This window comes from Mustelus asterias, chromosome 20 (genome assembly GCF_964213995.1).
Source record: "Mustelus asterias chromosome 20, sMusAst1.hap1.1, whole genome shotgun sequence".
NCBI lineage: Eukaryota > Metazoa > Chordata > Chondrichthyes > Carcharhiniformes > Triakidae > Mustelus > Mustelus asterias.
In genome coordinates this window covers 32,036,848-32,060,948 of record NC_135820.1, presented here as the reverse complement: position 1 = coordinate 32,060,948, position 24,101 = coordinate 32,036,848, and the positions used below count along the sequence as shown (strand labels likewise).

The 24,101-nt window shown below is 43.3% G+C and overlaps 1 protein-coding gene across 1 annotated transcript in view; it reads left to right on the top strand.

Annotated features, from left to right (window-relative positions):
- LOC144508242 (solute carrier family 12 member 5-like) overlaps positions 1 to 24,101 on the top strand; it is a 312,299-nt gene that overhangs the window by 238,152 nt on the left and 50,046 nt on the right. Inside the window, exons 10-15 of the mRNA XM_078236057.1 lie at positions 180 to 278; positions 4,055 to 4,112; positions 9,221 to 9,395; positions 13,255 to 13,373; positions 16,755 to 16,853; positions 20,428 to 20,547. Of these exons, the coding sequence (XP_078092183.1) occupies positions 180 to 278; positions 4,055 to 4,112; positions 9,221 to 9,395; positions 13,255 to 13,373; positions 16,755 to 16,853; positions 20,428 to 20,547 (670 nt within the window). The remainder of the gene's footprint in view (positions 1 to 179; positions 279 to 4,054; positions 4,113 to 9,220; positions 9,396 to 13,254; positions 13,374 to 16,754; positions 16,854 to 20,427; positions 20,548 to 24,101) is intronic.

The window sequence follows — 24,101 nt, the reverse complement described above, 5'->3', positions numbered from 1 at the left end:
ATTTTTGCATTATTTTTCTACCTTTCTAATTATTTTCCTTCCACAAACAATGCTTCTAACGCCTGGGGATTTGTTAATTCAACTCCAAGCCTGAGGAAATTTGATTTGAGGTATGGAAGTTCAACTTGTCCAGATATAACATTGATGCTCATGTGATCAATTCTTTATCATTCTTTCAGGAATCATGGCTGGTTCAAATAGATCAGGAGACCTGAGGGATGCCCAGAAGTCTATTCCAATTGGTACAATCATGGCAATTGCAACAACGTCTGCTGTCTGTATCCTTTTTCCTCATAATACAGAGCTTAGCCAACCTGTTCCTAATAAGATAATTAAGTGATAACTTGCATTGCTGCAGTGTACAAAGCATTAAGTGGCTCCCACAAGGTTATTAGACACCAAAACTGACAAGCGAGCATTTTAATAAGTATGTATAGAGGCTGCTTAATGTTGAGAATATTAAATAAATTAGAGTTATGACTGAGACTTTAAAACCGCTCAAAAATGAGACATTATAAATTATTGTTTCACTTATCCTGTATGAAATTTGGTACAGATATTTCTACTGATAGGTTCTTGTAAGTACAGTGGTCGTGTTTTGAATGTCTGCATTGTGTGCCCATGACCTGCCATTCACCAAGCCACCAAACATCTAAAATGAAACTGCAATTGCAAACCACCTCTCTCCCAGATCTACTGGGCTGAATTATAGCTTGCAGGCACATGTGTGTTTGGAATTGGGTTTGTTTAAAACGTGGACTTAACTGCATGTCAGAAAGCCAGTCCCAACCCTCTGCCCTGGAACAGGCTCAAGGGACTATTTTTTTGTGTCATTAATGAGGCATGGGTGTCGCATTTATTGCCTATTCCTACATGCCCCTGGGGAGGAGTTGATAGTCAACCACATTGCTGTGGTTCTGGAAACACATGCAGGCCAGACCAGGTAAGGATGGCAGATTTCCTCCCCTGAAAGACTTAGTGAACCAATTGGGTTTTTCTGACAATTGACAATAGTTTCATGGTCATCAGTAGATTCCTAATTGCAGATTTTTAAAAATTGACTTTAAATTCCACCATCTGCTGCGGTGGGATTCGAACACAGGTCATTAGCTGAATTTCTGGATTAATAGTCTAGCAATAATACCACTAGGCCATCGCCTCCCCTGGGCTATTCCTGTTCTTCTGTTCCACATTTAACTGCAGCATGCTCAGCTGGATGTGAGCAAACTCTTTGAGAAAGAGATGGGTTTCAAGATGTTAATCATTCAATTAATGTGATAATGATATGGGTTTGAAATTTAACAGTGGTTCAATCGGTTTCACAAGCTTTCTGTAACCTGCCAGAGAAAGCAAGGTGAGAATACACCACCAACTAAAGACATGATGGGAAAATATGGCAACAAATAGTGAAACCTCACAGCTGCCTTCTTGCCTGCTTGTGGGAAAGGTTTTGTTCACAGTACTTGTGCTGGGCGCCCTTCCTATCCTTCTTTGGAGATGATGTTGACAACTCTCTATTCTGTTGACAGCTCTGATCTATCAGATCAGCTTAGGTGCTGCTTACGTTATTTTATTTTGGACCTCAGCTGAGCATCAAGATGACCAGCTACAGCAACTGCATGAGCTGGAACAGGAGCAGCAATCACCTGCTCCTTACACACCTACAGCTCCACTACAGGCAAGAGATGAGCAGATCTGTGCAGCTCACAAGAGGCCAGTCCCACAAGATGGGATATGCAGGCGATGATAAGCTTCCTCAGCATTTCTGGAAACTTGGGATCCCTCATCAGCTGGTGCAGGCATTTTCAGGTGCTAAGTGCACCTGTGGCCCAGGAGTATTCGCCAACCACAAGAGCTTTCACTTCATCAATGTACAGCAGGTGTCCAACCATAAAAAATTATGTTTAAGCAGACGTGCATAAGATTCACGGACAGGTGCTCTGATCTTTTTGTTCCTTGGCAGCTCATCCTCCCTGATCTCTTCACACATTTAAGTAGATTTATTGACTTGCTGCTTGGAGACAAGAGATATCCACTTCGAATCATAGCATCTACAGTGCATAAGGAGGCCATTTGGCCCATCGAGCCTGCACCGACAACAATCCCACCCAAGTCCCATCCCCATGACCCCACATATTTACCCTCCTAATCCCCCTGACACTAAGGGGCAATTTAGCATGGCCAATCAACCTAAACCACGCATCTTTGGACTGTGGGAGGAAACCAGAGCACCAGAGGAAACCCATGCAGACACAGGGAGAATGTGCAAACTCCATATAGTCAGTCACCTGGAGGCCGGAATTGAACCCAGGTCCCTGGCACTGTGAGGCAGCAGTGCCACCGTGCCACCCCTAAAACATAGTTGTTGATAATCATGAGAAGCCCAACCAATGCAGCCCAGGAGCGATACAATGAAAGCAATAGAAAAATGTCATTGAGTAAGCCAACAGCTTACTAAAGATGCACTCCAGCTGCCTGGACACCTCTGAGAGCATCCTTCAATATACACCAGCCAGGGTCTCCAGAATGGTTGTAGGTGATGGTACAGAATTTTTAGCAGAAACAGTGCAGATGGGGCCAGTTGTTAAACCTGGGCAGAGCTCCTTTTCTCTAAAGCTGCCAGTTAGATAGTAAACAGCAGACTTAACTATTTAACCCAGCAAGGCAATATCACGTGTTCAACAAGAGTGTTTGGTCCTGTGACTTTACCTCTACACAATGAGTTGAACAAAGGATGTTTTGAAATTGGCTTTGTGTTCCAGGCTGGTAATGTCTTAAACATTATGGGTTAAAAGGAACTTTTGAGAAGCCATTGTCTTAGATGTTCTGTCTCCACTGGCTAACCTGAGTTATTAATAATAATGGCCTTTGATGTAGCTCCCTTTGAAGTTGAACTGTGTAGTCCCCAGATGAGTGTTAGTCGCTCCTCCAAGATAACGAGGTGTGAGATTTTCAAAATTGCAAAGTGGCTTCTTTTGTTCTGGGGTCACAGACAAGCACAGTTTCAGCCATTTAAGAATCTTTGTTCAGTTTTTAAAATTTTACAAATAGCCTTCAGGATATCTAGATATATTTTATAAAAATGTACAGTATGAGGTTTTAGTCCCTCACACAATTCTTATAGTCTAGCTATGCTAGCTAGATTGACAACAATTTAGGATAATTAATGGAGCTCATCATGTGGCTCATTTACGCTTGCAAAAGTGACATACATTCATACACGGGGATCAGTCTTCACAAACAAAAGGACTAGGGTCAAGCCTTGCAACTTCTTTGAATTACCTAGGAAATTGGGGAGCCAATAGTTCCCCATTGCTCTCTCAATGGTAATGCCTTAGTTCATCACAGTTAACTTGCAAACTAATTAACATCCATTTCTCCTGTGATATGAACTGTTGTGGTGGTTTGAAATTTGGCATTTTTGTGTCTCTCCTGGTGAATGTGATATTGAAAGCTTTCAGTATCATGTCTCTTTTTTCAACAATATAGAAAAAGAGATTTTTTTTAAAGTTTGGCTAAGGCCTCATTTAACAAATTGCTGCTGTAAATCTTAAAAGATAGTCTTTTAAATGTACTTCTGTAGCATACTTTGCAACCTTGTATTTTAATTTAATATAGGCAAATGGATGATTAAGCATGCAAGTCATATGCAAAATGTTTGGAATTAGTATGCATCAGCTAAATAATATCATTGGGGCCCAATTTTAATATTTTTAACTGCAAACCACCAAGGATCTCTGGCACCGGAAAATGGGGATCAGATGCAAGCAACATCTGTACATTGCTTCCAATGACACCCATTAAATCAGACATTACTGTTCACAAAATAAAAGAAGCCTAATGTATTTACACCATATTTATCACTGGTACTGTAAGCAAGAGACTAAAAGATATTTTGTTTATTTTTGTCACTTTTGATTCCTGTGAAGTTCTATAGATTTGTACCCGCGTCCTGCTTTTATTTCTGCACATAGCATTTCAATTTTGATGCCTGATGGAAGAGTCCATTTTGTCTCGACCTGAAACTGTTTTGATCCTTTATACCTCATCACAGATGTATCTACTATCATTCTGTTCGGGGCATGCATTGAAGGTGTGGTACTCAGAGACAAGTAAGTACATCTTGTTCATTACAGATATAATACGCAGCAAAGGAACTTAACGTATGTAGTCACATGATAAGATGTACCTTCAGTTCTTTCCTCTTCGTTAGCCCTTTTCCCATTTAATTCCTTCTAAATCCCACAGAACAGAGTAGTTAAAGAGCAGGTGAAGACTCCATGACACTTGACAAAGCATTCCTCCATATGTAAGTTAGCAATTGTGGGTGGGGCAACTGTAGCTACAATTAACCTGAATATCTCTGGGAAAGGAAGGGGGAAAATAAGATGGCCCTATATGTTGGTTTGAAAAGTCCATTAGAACCATGTAGCACAAAAGGAAGTAATACAGTCCCTTGTCCCTGTGCTGACTCTTTGAAAGAGTTATCCAATTGGCCCACTCCCATGCCCTTTTCATATCTCTCTGCAAATGTTTCTTTTTCTGGTATTTATCCAAATCACTTTGAAAGTTACTATTAAATCTGCTTTCACCAGACATTCACCTCGTGGATTTCAGCACGTGTGAGTTTCAGCTCAGATCAGGATTGAGCTCAACAGTATTCTCCCCTTCAGCCTGCATGCACCCCACAACAACCCCCCCCCCCCCGACTCTCATCCCACCCCCCCACCCCTCCCCCCCCCACCCTCCAACTCCGCGACCCATAGCCCAATAGAACTATCTACCTACAGTCACCTTCTGGGCCTTAATTGTGCAAATATTGAGGAGTTTTTCAGGCCTGCAGATCTAAATATCAACACCTTCTGAAGAGAAAGTGAAAACCTGGGAGTGGATATGTGAGGTGAAATGTGTGCAGAGAATGCAGTTGATTTTTTAAAGTACATTATTGGCATCTCTGGCATATCTTATCCAACCTTAGTTTTCTCCAGATATAACCAACTGACTTGCTAGGTCATTTTAGAAGACAACTAAGAACCAACTACATTGTAGTGGGACTGGAGTCACACATACTCCAGAACATGTATGGATGACAGGTTCTTTTTCCCTAAAGGATGTTCAACTTTTTTATATGTCAATCCAGCAGATTTCATAGTCAAGTTGCTAGATTTCACAAGCTGACATGAATTGGAGCAAATCACTGGTATTCTGTATAGTATCATAATGAGTCGGCTGCCATAGCCATGTCTGTAACATCAGCTATTCTATTTTGCAATGAAGAGCTGAGAACTACTTAGTGTAATAGTGGAAGCATTGATTGTTTTTTTTTAAACCTAGTATCGCTCAAACCAAGTGATCTTTTTTAAAATTTTTGGTAGATGTTTCAGGACCATTCTAACAATGAAATGTCTGACCGTATTTAAGCATATTTTCCACCAGTTCCTGTGCAAAAAAATAACAAATTTTCTTGTACATAAAATGTAAAGCAAACTGGCTCCACCCAAGCTCTGAATTTATGCATCTCGATTACAAAAGCAAAAAAGATTAGCTGGTTGAATATTTACAGTTGCTCCCATCTGTTTTGATGCCATCTTGGTATAGAATTCCTTTTCATCTTCTCAGCATAATGCTACCAGCATTTAAATTTCCGTACAGTCACTTGGTAAATTTAAAGCCATTGAAAGTTCATCTGTATTCCCAATCTGTGACAGATCTCATTAATGCCCTTTGCAGCACTTATGGAAACTGTCCAATTTCATCTCCAGTCCTTTCAGCAACTTCTAGGTTATTTTGAAGGGTGAAGGTTAAAACCGGTCCTTTTACCTCTGTATTTGCTGACTACAGACTCTGTGCTGCAGCCGGGACTCACTCACTGTAGTACGGATCTAGGTCTATTTCCATGCTTGCCAACTGCATTGCCATTTCAGGACAGATGGAGTAAAGCAAAGTAATTAAGTCCATTTTAGCTCATCGATGTAAAAAGTTTCCTCAGCACCGCTTCAATTTATTTTTGCTCCAGTATATTACCCTGTATTGCAAAGAAAACACAACACTGAAGTTGGCCATTCAACCCAACTAGTCTGTGCAATATTTTATAATGTGGAGATGCCGGCGTTGGACTGGGGTAAACACAGTAAGAAGTCTCACAACACCAGGTTAAAGTTAAAGCTAGTGGCTTTTGCCATCAAATAAACCTGTTGGACTTTAACCTGGTGTTGTGAGACTTCTTACAATATTTTATACGCAAGACTTAATCCCGTGTATTGCTCCATTTCCATATTCCTTTATTCCATTTTCTTTCAATCACTTAACTAACCTATTCTCATCTCTGATAGTATATTCTACAGCCTCATGACCCTCTGTTTAAAAAAGGTTCTCATTAACACAGATGAACTGGCTATAGTCCCCATCCATCATTCATTCACATGTATTTCCGGCAGCAAGTACTTGACAACAACTGGATCCCTGATTAATTAATCCTTGCACATGAGAATAAAGTCCACAGGGGCGATCTGACTATTGCACCCCACCAGCTGATGGGCAGAGCGAGCCGGTAAGATCATGCGAGAGCCGAGAAATCAGGTTTGTGCCCGATTTCTCGCCTCTCATGATCTTACTGGCACCGGGTATCCGACAAGGTTAGCCTTGCGCCCATTTCCGGTGCGAGGCTGAATAAATTATTTAAAGTTAATGAGCCCTGGATGCTATCACTCGGGCTCAGTTGCCTCTGTAGCCTCGCCGGGTGAGGTTCTGTCTGGCGAGAATCACAGCTGGTCCCCAGCAACGGAGACAAGTCATGATGGGCTCGCCAATAGAACCAGAGGCCATTGAGGCCCTCCAGGGAGATTGGGGGAAAGGGAATGCCGCTTGGGCATGCAAGCCTGGCACCCTGGCAGTGCCAGCCTGGCACCCTGTCACTGCCCACTAAGCACTGGGCCTACTGGGGTGGGGGGGGGGGCGGTGCCTACTGGGGGGGCCAATTGGTGATGGTAGGGCTTGTGGCTGCTGTATACTTTGCAGTTGCGATTGGTATGGGGAAGAAGGGGGACTGGCCCTGATGGGGTGGGTGGTCATGTGGCTGATTGCGAGCGAGTGGGTTGGGCGCCTGATCGTGGATGGGGTCAGGCAGGTAATCGCTGGGGGGGGGGGGAGGATTGGGCATGTGACCGTTGGGGGGGCGGAGGGAGGAATCATTCTGGGCAGGTGGACGGGTGATCATGATAGGCCACGGCTCCACGGTGGCTGGGGGAGTGGCTATGTTTGTGAGGCTGGGTACTTTGCGAAAGCTTTGTGAGAGCAGTCGAGGCTGATTAACAGGTTTCTACTGCTAGAGACCTACATATGTGCAATAGCGCCCTCTGCTGCTCTCAGCCAGTATTCAGGTGACGTAAGCCCTCCCCCCATCCATCTTTCAGTGAGGAACCATTTCTGTTGATTTTTCATGCACTGAGTGCATAAGACAGCAGCTTTGAACTCGTCCAAAAAACAGATCTGAGACTCTCCGGTTTTCCTGCCCGTCCTGGACTTAGAATTGTTTTGGTAGCATCGACCCTCCATGTCAGTCCTAACTGGTTAGGTAGATGCCTTTGTGTCCTATTTGCAGAAGTCTCTGTATTTATCCTTTCTATACTTCTTCCTCGCTCATAAATCTATGATCTCAACTCTCATTCAACTCCACTCGGGCCTGCAAAGGTTGTTTTTCTTCAGGCTTACCTCAACTGACAATGGAGAATGACCTTGTGGCATTTCTCTATGCTGCCTCCAGAGCTTGAAAGTCTTTTTCATGTTTTGGTGATGAGAACTAGATGCAGTATTCTTGGTGTGATCCAACCAGTGCCCAACACCATTACAGCTAAACGATCTTGTCATGCACTTTTCATGCTTCATGTTGAACACAGAATCAAACCACTGCATTGGAATTACAGTGAGTACATCAGGCAACCTGAAGCAGACAGGCAGTCACTGAAAGCTGAACAACTCACAACAATAAATAGAGATAGTACTTATAAAGTCATTTCAACCTGTCCACATTTTTTATCACTTTAAAACAATAGTTGGGAAGTAGAAGAAAAGGATGCTGTGGTAGGTACTCTCTGTGCAACGTACTTTCTTGAATGCCTTGGTTTCAATGCTCATAAATAAAAGAAACCCCTCATTTTAAAATTCAAACAATGGTGCAACCTTCTAATCTTATATGGAGTTTGTATGAAAGTTCACAAATACAGTTCATCTCCACTTAATGGCTAGGATTCTCATCTTACCTGCACTGAATTTTTGCTCGGACCACAATAAGTAGCAGTGAGAACATGGGTCACGGACTGACCCAACCATTCATAACCCCTTAGGCTCCCTGCCAGAAGGAATTCAATGTATTTGCTCAAATACAGGTGGGCGAATTGAAATGATCTTCAAATAACGGAAATAGGCCATTAGGTGTACTTTTTATCATGTCACAGGGGGCTGGGAATCCTGCCCAATATCTCAGTTACCCTCTGAAATAAAAAGCTGGTATTGGTAAAAAGTGAACACAGCTGCCAGATTGTCACCAAACCCCCAATTGGTTCATGTATGACCTTAAGGAAACATGCCACAGTTACCCAGCCTGATTTATATGTGACCAGTTGCATGCCAACAGAGTTTACTATTAATTGCCTTCTGATTTGCCTAGCAAGACAATCATTTGTATTAAACTAGTGCAAAAATTAATGAGAAGAATTAGACTGAACAGATCACTCAGCCGCAACCCAGGTATCAGATTCAGACATGGCAATGGCACACCACTCACGTTAACCTTGCAAGGGCTGCCACACTTACACCTGCAGACTGGTGCCAAAGTTGATCTGTCCCACAGGTTAGTCAAATGACAGCCTGACATTGTCAGACTTGAAAAACCGTAGCCACTTAATTAACTAAATAATGTGTGCTGCTAAGGTGTTAGCTAATAAAATAAATGAAAACAGAAAACTGCTGGTAATGTCAGGTCTGCCAACATCTGTAAAGAGAAAGGCAGGTAAGTGAATCAGTTTGGACTGTTTATTGGAATATTTAAATAAGAATAAAATTATGCCTTCTGCATTCAACCAGAATCACAAATTGGCCCATCTTATTGAGAGATTTTTGACGATTATTATGTCTTACTGGGTGAAGAATATTACTGTCAATACTGCAAAAAGATTAAAGCCATGTTAAGTTGATTGGTAAACTGGAATGTTTGTGTTTTTAGATTCGGTGAGGCAGTGAATGGGAATATTGTGATTGGAACGTTGTCCTGGCCATCTCCATGGGTCATTGTGATTGGTTCATTCTTCTCCACATGTGGCGCTGGTCTTCAGAGTCTGACAGGTGCCCCTCGTCTTCTGCAGGCCATCGCTCGCGATGGGATTGTACCTTTCCTACGGGTATGTTTGTGCTGCTTTAGTTGTTTTCATCAGAGAAAAAGGACAACAGTGTCAGAGAATGCAAAGCAGCGATGGATTAAATGTGTGATTCAGGTCAAAGCTTGCAAACCAGGTTATCTCCCCATTATGAGATAAATTGGAAAAACAGTGAAAAACATTCAGCATCCAGTATTAACTATGTTGACAATTGACAGTACCATAGAATCCCTACACTGCAGAAGGAGGCCATTTGACCCATCGAGTCTGCACCGACCACAATCCCACCCAGGTCCTATTCCCATAACCCCACATATTCCCCTGTTAATCCCCTGACACCAGGGTCAGTTTAGCATGGCCAATCAACCTAACCTGCACATCTTTGGACTGTGGGAGGAAACCAGAGCTCCCGAAGGAAACCCATGTAGACACAAGGAGAACGTGCAAACTCCACACAGGTAGTGACCCGAGGCCAGAATTGAACCTGGGTCCCTGGCGCTGTGAGGCAGCAGTGCTAACCACTGTGCCACCGTGACGCCCTTCACTAGTAAAGCTTAAAAAGCTCTGTTTGTGATTCAATATCTTATCAAGGAAGTGGGATCAACCCAACACTTATAATCCCTCCACACCAGTCCCTGAATGTGAGAACAGTGATACATGGTCTGATAGAGAAAAAACAGGGTTTACTTCCCTTTTTGCTTTTAACTCTCTCCATGCAATAGTACACTTGGGCTTGTGAATTCATCTGATTATAAAATATATGCTTACAATTTAGCTATTCATAACATACAGAGACAGGTTTCTCTCCATAGAGAGAATCACAGGCTGAAAAAACATCATCTAGCAGCAAATCACTTAGTGCAGCAGTGTTATCTTCCATGCCTTAAGGCAAATGGGAAAGGTGCAGAGTAAAATGAGGAGTTACTAAATAAAGACAATTTGGTATGTATATTGCAACATGTGCATCCCAGAGGGAGAGAAATCCAGTCACGTACCACATGACAGAGGACCCCAAATGGTGTCTCCCTGAACAAATAATAACATCAGTGAGCATATGCAATGGGATCGCTGTGGTCTTAGAAAACAGTAATTGGATGTGACAAGGGTACCAGCTATAGCCTTTACGCATGCTTTCTTACACTGATGTGGTGCTGAATTGCCATTGTGGTCTCACTCTCTTTTTGGCTACACTTCATCAAAATTTCATATCTCTGAATTGAAGAGACAGACTCTCTTGAACTGTTGCTAAACTTCTGCTCTCTAAGCCTTGAGCATTCTGTGGCATATTTTATACATACTGTTGTGTAATGCAGTGGATTTCTGTGATGTAATCTGACACTTGCCTGCACAGAAAAAGCCATCTGTTACCATTGAGACCAGAATTCTCAAATTCCCATATTCTAAAGAACCAAATGATTTCTTCCTCGGATTAGCAAAACAGCAGAATACACTCTTTTGTACTATTGCAATTGTGGAGAATGTGATTTGATATCGGGGATGCAAAAAAGTTTGGAGAAGGTGGCCTCACCAGTGCTCGAGACCATGGGTGTAGATTAATCTTCTCCTCATGGTCCACAAAGGGCAGCATAGTGACACAATGGAGCACTGCTGCATCACAGTGCCAGGGACCCAGGTTCTGGCCTTAGGTGTCTGCCTGTGTGGAGTTTGCGCATTCTCCCCATTTCTGCATGGATTTCCTCCGGGTGCTCCAATTTCGTCCCAAAGTCCAAAGATGTGCAGGTTAGGTGGATTGGCCTTGGTAAATTGCCCCTTAGTGTCCAAAGATATGTCGGTTGAGTGGTTTAGCCTTGGTATATGCCCAGGGATAGGCCAAGAGGGTGAGCCTCGGTAAGATGCTCTTTCGGAGAGTCGGTGCAGACTCAATGGGCCACATGGCCTCCTTCTGCACTGTAGGGATTCTATAGTTCTATTCTATGGGTAAAAAAAATTTCTAAAGACGTGCCTTTCTAGTCATCTTCTGCTTTTGCTGCAGTTTTGGGCCTGATAGAAAAGGCACCGTATCTTCCTGCCCACACTGCTGAGTTAAAATTACACCCAGTTCCTGATAACATCATCAGGACCCAACATGCATGTGTAAAAATGAATCTTAACAGCACTAGGTGATTGTCCTTGCCACCTGCTTAATTGATCAAGTTAAAAATCAGCTCCCACAGTTCGACTGTGGGTAAGTAACTGTGACAATTCTAACTGCTCACAGACCTGGCTTCTGCCAGGTAGGTAGACCTGAATCCTCCCCCGTTGTGTCAGACAAGTGAAATTTAATCCATAATAGGATTAATTTTTACTTTATATAATTATGTAAAGTGGGTGGTAATGAATTGACAACTTGTTTCATTTCTGTTGAAAATGGGAGAATTGTCAAACAGACAGCCAATTCGATATCACTCATTTTATACAATCTGGCCCCTGTAATTATTGGATATTTTAAATTTTACTACTGTCTTAATCTCGCTATCCTCTAATCTTGGGGGCAAAAGTGCTGAATTAGCAAGAAAACTGGTCTAAGTCACGACTGTTTTTCAGTTCAACTTCAGACCTGAATCTCCCCACTCTGGCCAATGCAGGGGTCACAATCGCGAATATCATTAAAAGTTCAGGGGGGCGGGGCCTATTCACGCCGGAGTCTGACAGTTCTGGAACTCTCAGTGGCCCCGATCTGTCAGGTCGCAGTTTGCTGGCCAGTTCGATCGTTGGCCAGCCCGGGAACCTCACACTGCTGCCCCTCCAGCCCCACCAATCCCAGTGCAGAGTGGCAGCGGGAAATACTCCTGGCGGGTGGGAGATGCTATCAGGCCAAGAGAACTCCGTGCCGGGCCCAATAATCACATTTAAAATTAAAAATATTTAACTCACATCCCTCCCTTCCCACCACTTTCCAGCTGTGGGAGATGCGCATGCGCGAATCCCGCAAAATGGCCGACATGCGATTCTCCCATCCCAAAAACGTGCACATCTGGATGAGGGAATCGCATCCCTTATTTCTGCTCTCCAGTTCTCCTCTTCGCCAAATTAATTTAAACCTTCCCCAACAATTCTAGTTAACGTCTCAGCAGGAGTATTGGCCTTGGTTTTATTCAAGTGCAACCCTGGGTGCACCCTGTCCAGGCACCCAGAACCAATCCCAATCCCAAGCCTCTGAAACCCTCTTTATGTACCACATCTACAGCAGTTCTCCAGACACACATGTACCTGAGCTATCTCCCAGTTTTGATACTCACTAGCACTGGGTGTAACCTTGAGATTACTACTTTTGAAATCCTGGCTTTTAATCTTGTTCTTAGCTTCTCACACTCTGTGTACAAGACCTGGACACTTTTTCTACCTATGTAATTGGTTCCAGCGTGGACCATGAGTCCACGCTGGAACCTATGCAGAATGCCCTAATCTAAATTCATGAATCTCATGTGCATTTAACAGAAAAAAAAAATTTGTTCATGGGATGTGGGTGTCGCAGGCTGGGCCAGCATTTATTGCCCATCCCTAATTGTCCTCCATTTCAGAGGGCAGTTAAGAATCAAGACCAGGTAACGCTTTCCTTCCCTAAGGACATTAGTGAACCAGATGGGTTTTTACAACAATAGACAATGGTTTCATGGTCATCACTGGACTTTTAATTCCAGATTTTTATTTATTGAATTCAAATTTAACCATCTGCCATGGTAGGATTTGAACCCAGGTCCCCAGAGCATTACCGTGGGTCTGTGGATTAAGAGTCCAGTGACAATACCATTATGCCACCATTTCCCCGACAATCCTTACCTATATTTGAATGTTAGGCTATCTTTAAAGTAGTCTCCAGTTGTGAATGTGCATAATTTCTTTCTCTGATGCTGCTATTGTCTTACTGTTCCATTTTTACCAGGTGTTTGGTCATGGAAAAGCAAATGGTGAACCGACCTGGGCCCTGTTACTGACAGCGTGTATCTGCGAAACCGGGATCCTCATTGCCTCGTTGGATGAGGTGGCACCCATTCTGTCTATGTATGTACATCTTATGGAATATTACTGATGTGCAAATAGAGGGTAGATTTCACCAACCTGTTCTGTTAGAATGAAACTCCACACAAGTTGGGAACTTGGGTGAATTGGTCAGTGGGCCCCACCGGATTCTTGTTTCCATTATTCCAGGAACAATTCCAATCATGTTCCATGCTGAAATGATAAATTTGTAAAACTAACCTTACACACTTCACTGGTTGTTACACAGATGTGTCCCAATGTGACAGAGCTGGAACATTCCACTGTACAATGATTCAGACTGAGTTATATGCCATTCCCTTCAGAACTTTCTCTTCTGTGGGAAAGCATCTCACAAATTTCCATGCTTGCTATTGACAGTTTACAGGCCAAAGAACTGTGAATTTGAGCTTGTCCCAGCCCAAGGTGGCACAATGCATTGGTGAGTGGCTTGGAGGAGGAATGCCAGATGCTGCTGTTCCCAGATATCCGCTGCTCTTATTCTTCTAGATGGTAGTGGTCATGGGTTTGGAAGGTGTTGCCTAAGGAATATTGATGAACTCCTGCAGTGCGTCTTGTAGAGACAGTATATACATAGTTCTTGGATCTATCCTTCGGCTTGCAGCCTTCAGAGCATCACTTTAGTCAGTCTGCACTGGACAATCTCCCCCACCATGTTTGTGACAGTGGTGAGTGTATGAATGCTTTCATTCTGAGAGAAGCCATGATGTGGAGATACCGGTGTTGGACTTGGGTTGGCACAGTAAGAAGTCTCACAACATCAGGTTAAAGTCCAACAGGTTTATTTGGTAGCACGAGCTTTCGGAGCTCAGCTCCTTCATCAGGTGATCACTGCAGGGCATAGGATAAACCTGTTGGACTGTTGAATAAACCTGTTGGACTTCAACCTGGCGTTGTGAGACTTCTCACTGGTCCTGAGAGAGGACAGCAGATTCATAGTCCACTGTGTCACAGACAATCCTAGTAACCTGATGGAGTACTAATTGCTGGAGTGTCATGAGAGCCTGCATGTCCCTTCAAACATTGACATCCACAGCCAAGGCAGCCGTCTAAGCCAGCATGGAAATCAGCATGTATCTCATGACTCCTGTCTGAGCTTCCACTGTGGCACTGAAATGTTGGATGGCTTCTTCCAGTACTGCAGTGGGATCTGAAATTTTGATACAAGATGCTGCATTACAGCTGTGTCCGGAAGTGGTGTCACAAAGTAAGCCACCACTTCCATGGTAAAAACAATGGACTACAATCTCTGCATGATGCCATCCGCCACATTGGAACCAGACTCCTAAGTGCAAGAGCCTCTCTGGCAAACCTGACAGAGCATCAAGCATCTTAGTGTGTGCACAGATCAGCATTCTCTTATGGGCTTCCCCATTGAAGTACCCATCTGAGTCTCCTCTAGCTGAACTCATGTGCAGTTTGTCCCTCTACCGAGCTGAAACATTGGGATTTTTCATACTCCACCATTGCATGTTTTGCAGCAGTAGAGGTGACCATCCATTGGCCAGCGGCAGGATTTTCTGCTTCCGTCGCTGTCACCGGGGTTTCCTGTTTTTTGCACCCCTCACTGCCAAGGAGCCCACATCAGGGGTTTCACCATCAGTGGGACCAGAAGATCCCACCAGTAGGAATGGCTGGAAAATTCCAGCCAATCTTTTCCCTGTATCTGGGCTGCAGCCCTCTCATGCCCACTGTTTCACCATGATCAGATTTCAAGTCAATCTTTCCCTCTGTATCCTGTGCCCTGCAGTATCTGAGCTGGCGATTGGAAATTATATGTTAAATCACAGTGTTTCTTCATCAGTAACTTTCATCCTTCCCCTTGTAGCTGCTTTGGCTTGGGAAACATCAGTTCTTGACAGCTTAAGGCAAGCAAGATCAGAAGGGAAGGATTTAAGTAAAGGAATGAGGATTGGTTGGTAAGCAAGGGGTCCATTGTAACACCAAATGAGCTTAAACTTAATGTCTTAATGGCAGAATGAGGGAGAAGTGGGAGTTACAAAGGGGTAAAAGACAGAAACAAACCATCATTCTCAATGTTCTCAGCCGTGTCAAATACAGTACACTCTGCCATAGGCAGCCTCATGATGCAGAAACATCTCCTGCGTGGAGGTACAGGCATGTCTATGTCCTCCACCAGTTCTGCTCTCCTCGCTTCTGTTGTGTGCAATCTTGTCCTACAAGAAAGAGGGAAAAATGTTAGTGACTGTTTTGCTTTAAGTTTGCGTGATATGCCTGTCATAGCTGAATAGCTGCATGTCTGTGGAGGTTGTGAGAATGAGGCTTGCATCATGGTCTGTGAAAAATGAACTGGAGCATCTGAATGTTAGCTCTAAAGTCCTGATTGTTAGAGACTGCTGCAGGATGAACAATAGGGTCTGGAATGCATTGAACAGCATGGGCAATTGTGTTGTGCTGGGTAGGACATGTCATGTGAAGATGCATTCACTGACTTTGGCCAATCGGTTGAGGTCGCTGAATTTCTTGCAGCATTGCTTGTGGTCCAGGGCTTGGAGTTTACCTCACCACCTGTTCCCATTCACTTTGAGGATTTTTCAAGCAGAGTCCTGCCCACCTCCTACAACCCACCTCCTCCACTGCCCACAAGAACATGGCCTCTTTCCTCCTGACCACCTCCAGCACCACATTTGTGAACTTCAGGGCCCTTTGCCTTCCCGGGTGCTCCATTTGTTTAGCTTCTACTTGCAGCCAGTTGCATTACAGTCAGTCAGCAGCAGCTTCCTTCTTAGAATTACAGGCCAGTTTGAACAAGTGTGAGCCACAGATGCTGCTCATCCCCATGTTGGGCATTCTCCCAGTCAGAAGTGTGGGTCATGCACAGATATAGGCTACAATAAGCAAATAGGAACAGCACAAAACTTGCACACGGTCTGTCTCATTGGGAGCAGGCAAAGGCTACTTGCAAATCACAATCACGCACTAAAAAAGGGAGCTATTGAATTTTTAGCTGTGTTTTATTCACTATGATCCTCTCTTGCTCTGTAAGACAACATTTAACTCTGCACTATATTCACAGGCCTAGTCCCAATTATATCACATTGTATTTATTCAGTTTGGTGAGCATTATGTATTAATTCAAACAAGCTCTCTGGACAGAGATGGAAGGATGACCTGTGAATGCGAGAAATCTAAAGTAAATACCAGAAGTTGCTGGAATGCAGAGCGCATTGATAAGCAACTGAAAGAGAAAAAAAATAGGTTAATATATTGGGTGGAATATTGGGTAGAACTGGCATTCTAAAGCCCAGATTTCAGATGTTAGTGCCCCTCAGACTAAGTTCTGTGGCCTGTGTTGTAATGTAGCCTTTATATTATTAAACTTGTTGTGCATAATGAATGAGTGACTGTTTTTTTTATCCTCAGGTTTTTCTTGATGTGCTACATGTTTGTGAATCTGGCCTGTGCCCTACAGACACTACTCCGAACCCCCAACTGGAGACCCAGATTCAAATATTACCACTGGTATTTCACACTTTCCTGAAATGGTCTCTACTATATATCTGACCTCGTCATTTTTGTGTCATCCTGACAAAAGCATTTTAAAAACACACTTGAATAGAGCAGAGTGCGTTACATAAATGATTGCAGATGCCGCAATGCATATTGCGTGCAGAATAACATTGCTTGCTGTGAGTTGTATAGATAACAAGTACTTCAGTGTGTTACAGATATTATCTGCAGAACATAACAGGTATCTTGAAATGTGATACATTGAGGATAGCAGATATACAGCACTAAAGGGACAGTACATCATCAAGAGGTTCTGATGATGTTATAGACTATGAGCACGAATTGGAAGCAAAATACAGATATCATTTAACCCCAGGTTCTCATCCTCCCCTCTCCCCAACAAACATACCTACACATTTACATTTTACCCTTTAAGACACACAAATAATTCAAAGACTTCACAAGTTTTTAATCAGCTGATAAAATTTAAAAGTTATTCTTTTTTTCTTATCCATGGAAATCAATTCGTATATAGAGAAGTGAAGTGACAAGTTTAACATTAAACATTCATATTTTACTTACAATAACGTCAAATGCTACTACATTTATTCTCCTTTCTAACATCAATAAACTGGGCTAATGTCACATTGTTGGTACAATATCTTAATTCAAATGTTTCTGTTCTTGTGCAAGGTCCAGGGTGGATAGTCAATTCAATGTATTCCTATTCCTCTTCGTACCCTGCTATGTCTCAGTGGTTCAATGCACAGATACACAGATCACATCAGTCACATGTTTGCCTTAGTGAAGATGTCAGTGCAGGCACTACAATTCACTCCAGCATCTCTGGGCTCAGGAAGGAAAAAACCTACTTTATATTATGGTAATAAACCATAGACTGGTGGTAGAACATTTCTTTCTGAGTCAGGGAGTTCTGAAACTAGACTGAAACATTAGTGCTGTACTGAAGAAGAATTGTACTTCAGAGGTGCTTCAGATCAAACATTAAACCATGGTCCCATCTGCCCTATCAGATGGATTGAAAATATCCCATTGCACTACTTTGAGGAAGAGCAGGTGAGTTATCACCAGTGCTGTGGCCAATATTTATCACTCAACAAATATCACAGAAGTACCTGTGGTCCTTTTATTGCTGTTGTGTGACCTTGCCATATGCAGATTGGCTGTCATATTTCCTACATTCTTACAGTAGCTACACTTCAAAAAGTACACAATTTTCTGCAAAGTGCTTTGGAACATCCTGAGGCTGTGAAGTATGCTATATGAATGTAGGTTTCTCTTTCTTTCTTTTGTATTGTTAGTCAACAACTCCTTCTGGGAAAAAAAAGTGTCGATGTAGAGTTTAGACAGACTTCAAATCATCCATTAATGTACATTGTCTCGATACATTTATTAAAAAATGGACATCTAGGGAAGACACCTGTATCCATTGAACATAGGTGATTTGGAGTTGGGGACCAAGTGTAGTGTGTCAAAATTCACAGATGACACTAAGATGGGTGGAAGAGCAAAGTGGGCAGAGGACGCTGAAAGTCTGCAAAGGGATATACATAGTCTAAGTGAGTGGGCGAGGGTCTGGCAGTTGGAGTATAATGTTGGTAAATGTGAGGTCATCCATTTTGGTAGGAATAACAGCAAAATGGACTATTATTTAAATAATAAAAAATTGCAGCATGCTGCTGTGCAGAGGGACCTGTGCAGGAATCTCAAGGAGTTGGTTTGCAGGTGCAGCAGATAATTAAGAAGGCAAATGGAATATTGTCCTTCATTGCTGGAGGGATGGAGTTTAAAAACAGCAAGATTATGTTGCAGCTGTATAAGGTGCTGGTAAGGCCACACCTGGAGTACTGTGTACAGTTTTGGTCTCCTTACTTGAGAAATGATATACTGGCACAGGAGGGGGTGCAGAGGAGATTCAGTAGGTTGATTCCGGAGTTGAGAGGGTTGGCTTATGAGGAGAGACTGAGTAGACTGGGGCTATACTCATTGGAATTCAGAAGAATGAGGGGAGAAACATATAAGATTATGAAGGGAATAGATAAGATAGAAGCAGGGAAGTTATTTCCACTGGCGGGTGAAACTAGAGCCAGGGGGCATAGCCTCAAAATAAGGGGAAGCAGATTTAGGACTGAGTTGAGGAAGAACTTCTTCACACAAAGTGTTGTGAATCTGGAATTCCCTGCCCAGTGAAGCAGTTGAGGCTACCTCATTGAATGTTTTTAAGGCAAGGATAGATAAATTTTTGAACAGTAAAGGAAGTAAGGGTTATAGTGAACGGGCGGGTAAGTGGAGCTGAGTCCACGAAAAGATCAGCCATGATCTTATTGAATGGCGGAGCAGGCTCGAGGGGCCAGATGGCCTACTCCTAGTTCTTATGTCCTTATGTTATCATTGACTCTGAAAGGAGTCAATAATAACATGAGAGGACAGATAAAGCCATTTTTAAAAACTATGCATTACGATGCATCCATCTAAAGTGCAACTATTAGCATAGATTTATGTTGCAAAAAAAATGATTTTGAAGAAAAAGTAGAACTTGCACATCAGGTCAATGAGACCTCAACTGGGCTGTCACTTTCTATTATAGGCAATCTGTTATCTGTTCAGCTGAGCAATGTCGCTGATGCATGAAGTTCATTCAGATTGTTAATGGCCAACTTCACTAGGCCATTTTAATATTTTTCTTCTAGATGAACAGTTGAGTGAAGGCAAAGGGAAATAACTGATGGAGCTCCGGCCTTAATGAGCCCGCCTTCCCGGTTCCTCTTCATACATATTCTGAACTCTCTCCAACAGCTACAGCACATTAAGTCAATGGCAATAAGGATGATGTTAGGATGTCCCAAGTAGCCCTTTATCATTCCTGTAAACCTTTCAAATAGATTTTTAGTCAAAAATGTTGAACTTAGCGGAAGAAAACCAAAGAATGTTAATGTTTGAAGGTTTTGGACAACAGGTTGACACTAATGCCCCAACATTATCATCAGAGGCAGCACTGTGGTGTAAATGACCTGCACCAGTGTTAAAACCATCCTCAGGAAGTAGTTTCCTGGATAACTCTGCCCACAAAGTGCCAACAACAGAAAAGTGAAATACCTGCTACAGCGGCACAGTCATTAGATCCACTATCTTCACAGTCCAAAATAAAACAAGCCCTCTGCTTGCCCATACAGAATAGCAGCATACTTTTGCCATTGATAACCTGTGGAGGCTGCTGCCCGCTTGCCCCACCCCGCCAGCAAAATGAATGCTCGTCAGAAGAGTAAGATCTCAATGTTTTCTATCCATTCACAGATCTTCTGCTGTTGCACAATTGCGCCCTGCAGTACAAATAAGCAAAGAAAGAATTTGCACTCCAAAACCTTCTCACAATTCAAGATGTCCAAATGCATTTTCAGCCAGTGAAGTGTAACCAGCAAAATTGTGCAAATTCTATTCTGTAACTAATAACAGAAAATAAATGGTGGATAACCTGATCACAGATAACAAACTTTAATGAATAATATATGTTCATGTCTGTGGTATTACATTTCTGCACTTGTGATAAACTTTCCCATTTTAATAGGACAATGTCGTTCCTGGGAATGAGCCTGTGCCTGTCCCTGATGTTTATTTGCTCCTGGTACTATGCAATAGTGGCCATGGTAATTGCTGGACTTATCTACAAATACATTGAGTTCAATGGGTAAGTCTCTGTGTTTATTTTGTACAAGTGGCTGCAGAATGAAAGTCTGGGTCACAGTGTATAAGAATACTCCTGGCTCACTACCTGTCCATTTCTTGCCAATGTTGAAACGTTCTACTTACTAAACATGCCAGCTTCAAAGTGCTCAGGTGCCATTTCGCAAGGGCCCCCCAATCTCACAGTGCACTAAGAGATCCCCTCCGTCCCCACAGACATCGGGAATCTACACACCTATCATCAGCGGCATTTCCTCCACCCTCTCTCTGACATGGTCGCCGACATCAGGGCACACCCAATGGGTCCCTTGCCTGACCCCTGACATGCCAGCCCAGCGTGACCTCAATATGCCCCCTTCGTATGACCCTCAACATGATCCACCCCTGCATGACCCCCCCGCCCTGCACAGCACCCCAATCATAGTCCCTCTGCATAGATCTCCCATCATACCCCCTGCATAGTTCCCCAATCGTAGTCCTCCTGCGTAGCCCCTCATCATAGCCCCTACTGAGTCCCACCCCCTTGGCATTGCCTCTGGCACACTGCTGCGGTGTCTGAAGAGCACAGGGCTTCAAAAGCCTCTGAGCCACACACACCCCCCCCCCCCCCCCCCCCGCCCCCACCCCACCCACCCCCTTAGCGTGGCCATCATTCCAGGTCTTCATCAGTGGAGACCAGTAATAATTCTCACTATTATGGCACATGCCTAAAGGCTGGAGATTTGTGTGTGCTGGGATTTGAATGGGCTAAACATATTGAAATGTTACTTTAAAAATGGTCATCAGCCCTGTGCCTATCTGGTTCAGGCCATTGGAAAGGGGCTGAGAGACTCACAAATTTTGAGTCCAGGCACGAAACCAATTTTTAGGCCCACACGCTATTCTCTGGGATCAGCATCATCTGCACCAGGCATAGCGAGGTCGGAGAATCACCCGCCAAATACCTGTCTATCCCAATCTTAAATATGGTCAATGATGGAGCATCCACAAGCCTCTGGGGTAGAGAATTCAAAAGATTCACAACCCTTTGAGTGAAGTAATTTCTTCTCATCTCAATCCTAAATGATTGGGCCCTTATCCTGAGACTGTGCCTTCATGTTTGAGATTCCATGACCAATGGAAACAATCTCTCAGCATCCATGCTATCAAGCCCCTTCTGAAGTTTGTAGCTTTCATTGAGATTGCCTCTCATTAAACTCAAGAAAATATAAAGCCCAATTTCCTCAGCCTCCCATCATAGGTGAAACCCCTCATCCCAGGGACCAGTTGAGTGAACCATCACTATACCACCTCCAATGCAAGTATATTGTTTCTTCAATGTGGAAACCAAAACTGCACACTCCAGATGTGTTCTCACCAAAATCCTATAGCAAAGCTTCTTTATTCTTGTACTCCAATCCCTTGCAATAATGCCACTTACCTTCCAAATTGCTTACTGTACCTGCATGCTAACTTCCTGCATTCCTTGTACATATACCTCCAACAGTAGTTGAACATCTACAATTACAAGTTTCACACCATTTAAAAAATATTCTGCCTTTCCATTCTTATGACAAACGTGATTAAGTTCACACCTCCCTGCCTTGTACTCCATCTGCTGTCTTGTTACCCATTCACCTAACCTGCCTATATCACTTTGCAGACTGTTTGTGTCCTTCCCATAGCTCACCAGTCCACCTAGTTTGGTACCATCAGCAAACTTAAATACATTGCTCTCTGTATCTTCATCTAAGTCATGAATATAAATTGTAAATAGCTGAGGCCCCAACACTGATCTTTGCAGCACTCCACTACTCACTATCTGCCAATTTGAAAAGACCCCATTAATACAAACTCTCTTTTTCCTATCCATTAACTAATCTTATTTCCATGCTAACATATTACCCCCAATGCCATGAAACTTTATTTTGCCTATTAGCCTTTTGTGTGGCATCTTATCAAACGCCTTTTGGAAGTCTACTACAAGGAGTGCGCTGATGCTTGTGGTGTTGGGGTGTTACCCTGATGTTGCTGGAGGGGTGGAGGGGTCCTCCCTGTCCGTGACAGGGAGTTTATTTTTTACGCAGATCGGGGCACCCTTTAAAGATGGTGCACTGGCGAGCTGACCTTGCCAGTTTATCAGGCCCGGCCCTCACCAGTTTATCAGGGCCCCACCCTCAGATTCTCTGTCCATAGAGTGCCAGAGAATCTGGAGAGAAAACTCGGCTGTTCACCTAAAGAGTTACACATCGGTTTTCAGTCTGAAACTGATACTCAGACAAATTTTGGGATAATTCCACTCTTGACATTTTTAATTTTCACCTGTACTGATTCTACTTCACGTTCTTCAAAGGCCAAATCCTTTGCCACTAATGCCCTTATATCATCCTTTACTATAAGGGCTACCCTTCCTCCTTTGCCATTCTGTCTGTCTTTCCAAAGTATTCTGTATCCTGGAATATTTCCTTCCCAGCCTTCGACACCTTGTGACTATAGTTCTGTGTTGGCATTAGATCTAAATGATTTCCCTCTATTTGTGCCACTAATCAATCTATCTTATTACAGGTGCTTCATGCATTCAGATGAAGCACTTTTAATTTCATTTTTATTTGTATGCCCTTCAATTACCTCATTCACTGATGAACATTTTTTGTTAAACTCTTTGTTCCTTTCTGTCCCAATCTGCTTGTTTTTATCCACATCAACATATTGTTCTGATACCTGGACCCTACTCTTTGGGTTTCCACATCTCCCTTCACCTAAACCCTGCCCCCAAACCCCTAAATAGTGTTTTTCAAGAGAGTTTGGTGGGGCACACAAGCATGCTGGAGCCTCACCCACCACACCCAGATGAAAATCAGAGACAGCCACAGGGGTGCTGAGTACCATGGTGGGCTCATTAAAAGGCCCACCTTGGTTCTTTGGAATTTGTCCCAGTTGTTAAGCATTAGGCCATCTGGCCTTCATCCTTCAAACCTTCACGCACATTCATGCCAACCTCAAACTCATGACAACCCATGCCCCTCTGCCCACCCACAATGGACCCTCATACCCTCCATACTATCTCATGCCCCTCCACCCACCCATAAAGTCCTCCCATACTCTCCATGCCAATTTATAGTACTTTTATGCCCATTCATAGCAACAGCAGCATCTAGGACCTAGGAGCAGGAGTAAGCCATTCGAGCTCTTTGAACCTGCACTGCCATTCAATAAGATCACAGTGGTCTGATTGTGGTCTCAACTCCACTTTCAGTCTTCCCCCCTAACCCTTGACTTCTTAAAAAAAAATGTTTTAAAATTCATTCGTGGGACATGGGCATCGCTGGCTGACCAGCATTTATTGCCTATCCCTAGTTGCCCTTGAGAAGGTGGTGGTGAGCTGCTTCTTGAATCACCGCAGTCCATGTTCTGTGGGTTGACGCACAATGCCATTAGGGAGGGAATTCCAGGATTTTGACCCAGCGATTGCAAAGGAATGGTGATATATTTCCAAGTCAGGGTGGTTAGTAGCTTGGAGGGGAACTTGCAGGTGGTGGTGTCCCCAAGTATCTGCTGCCCTTGTCCTTCTAGATGGAA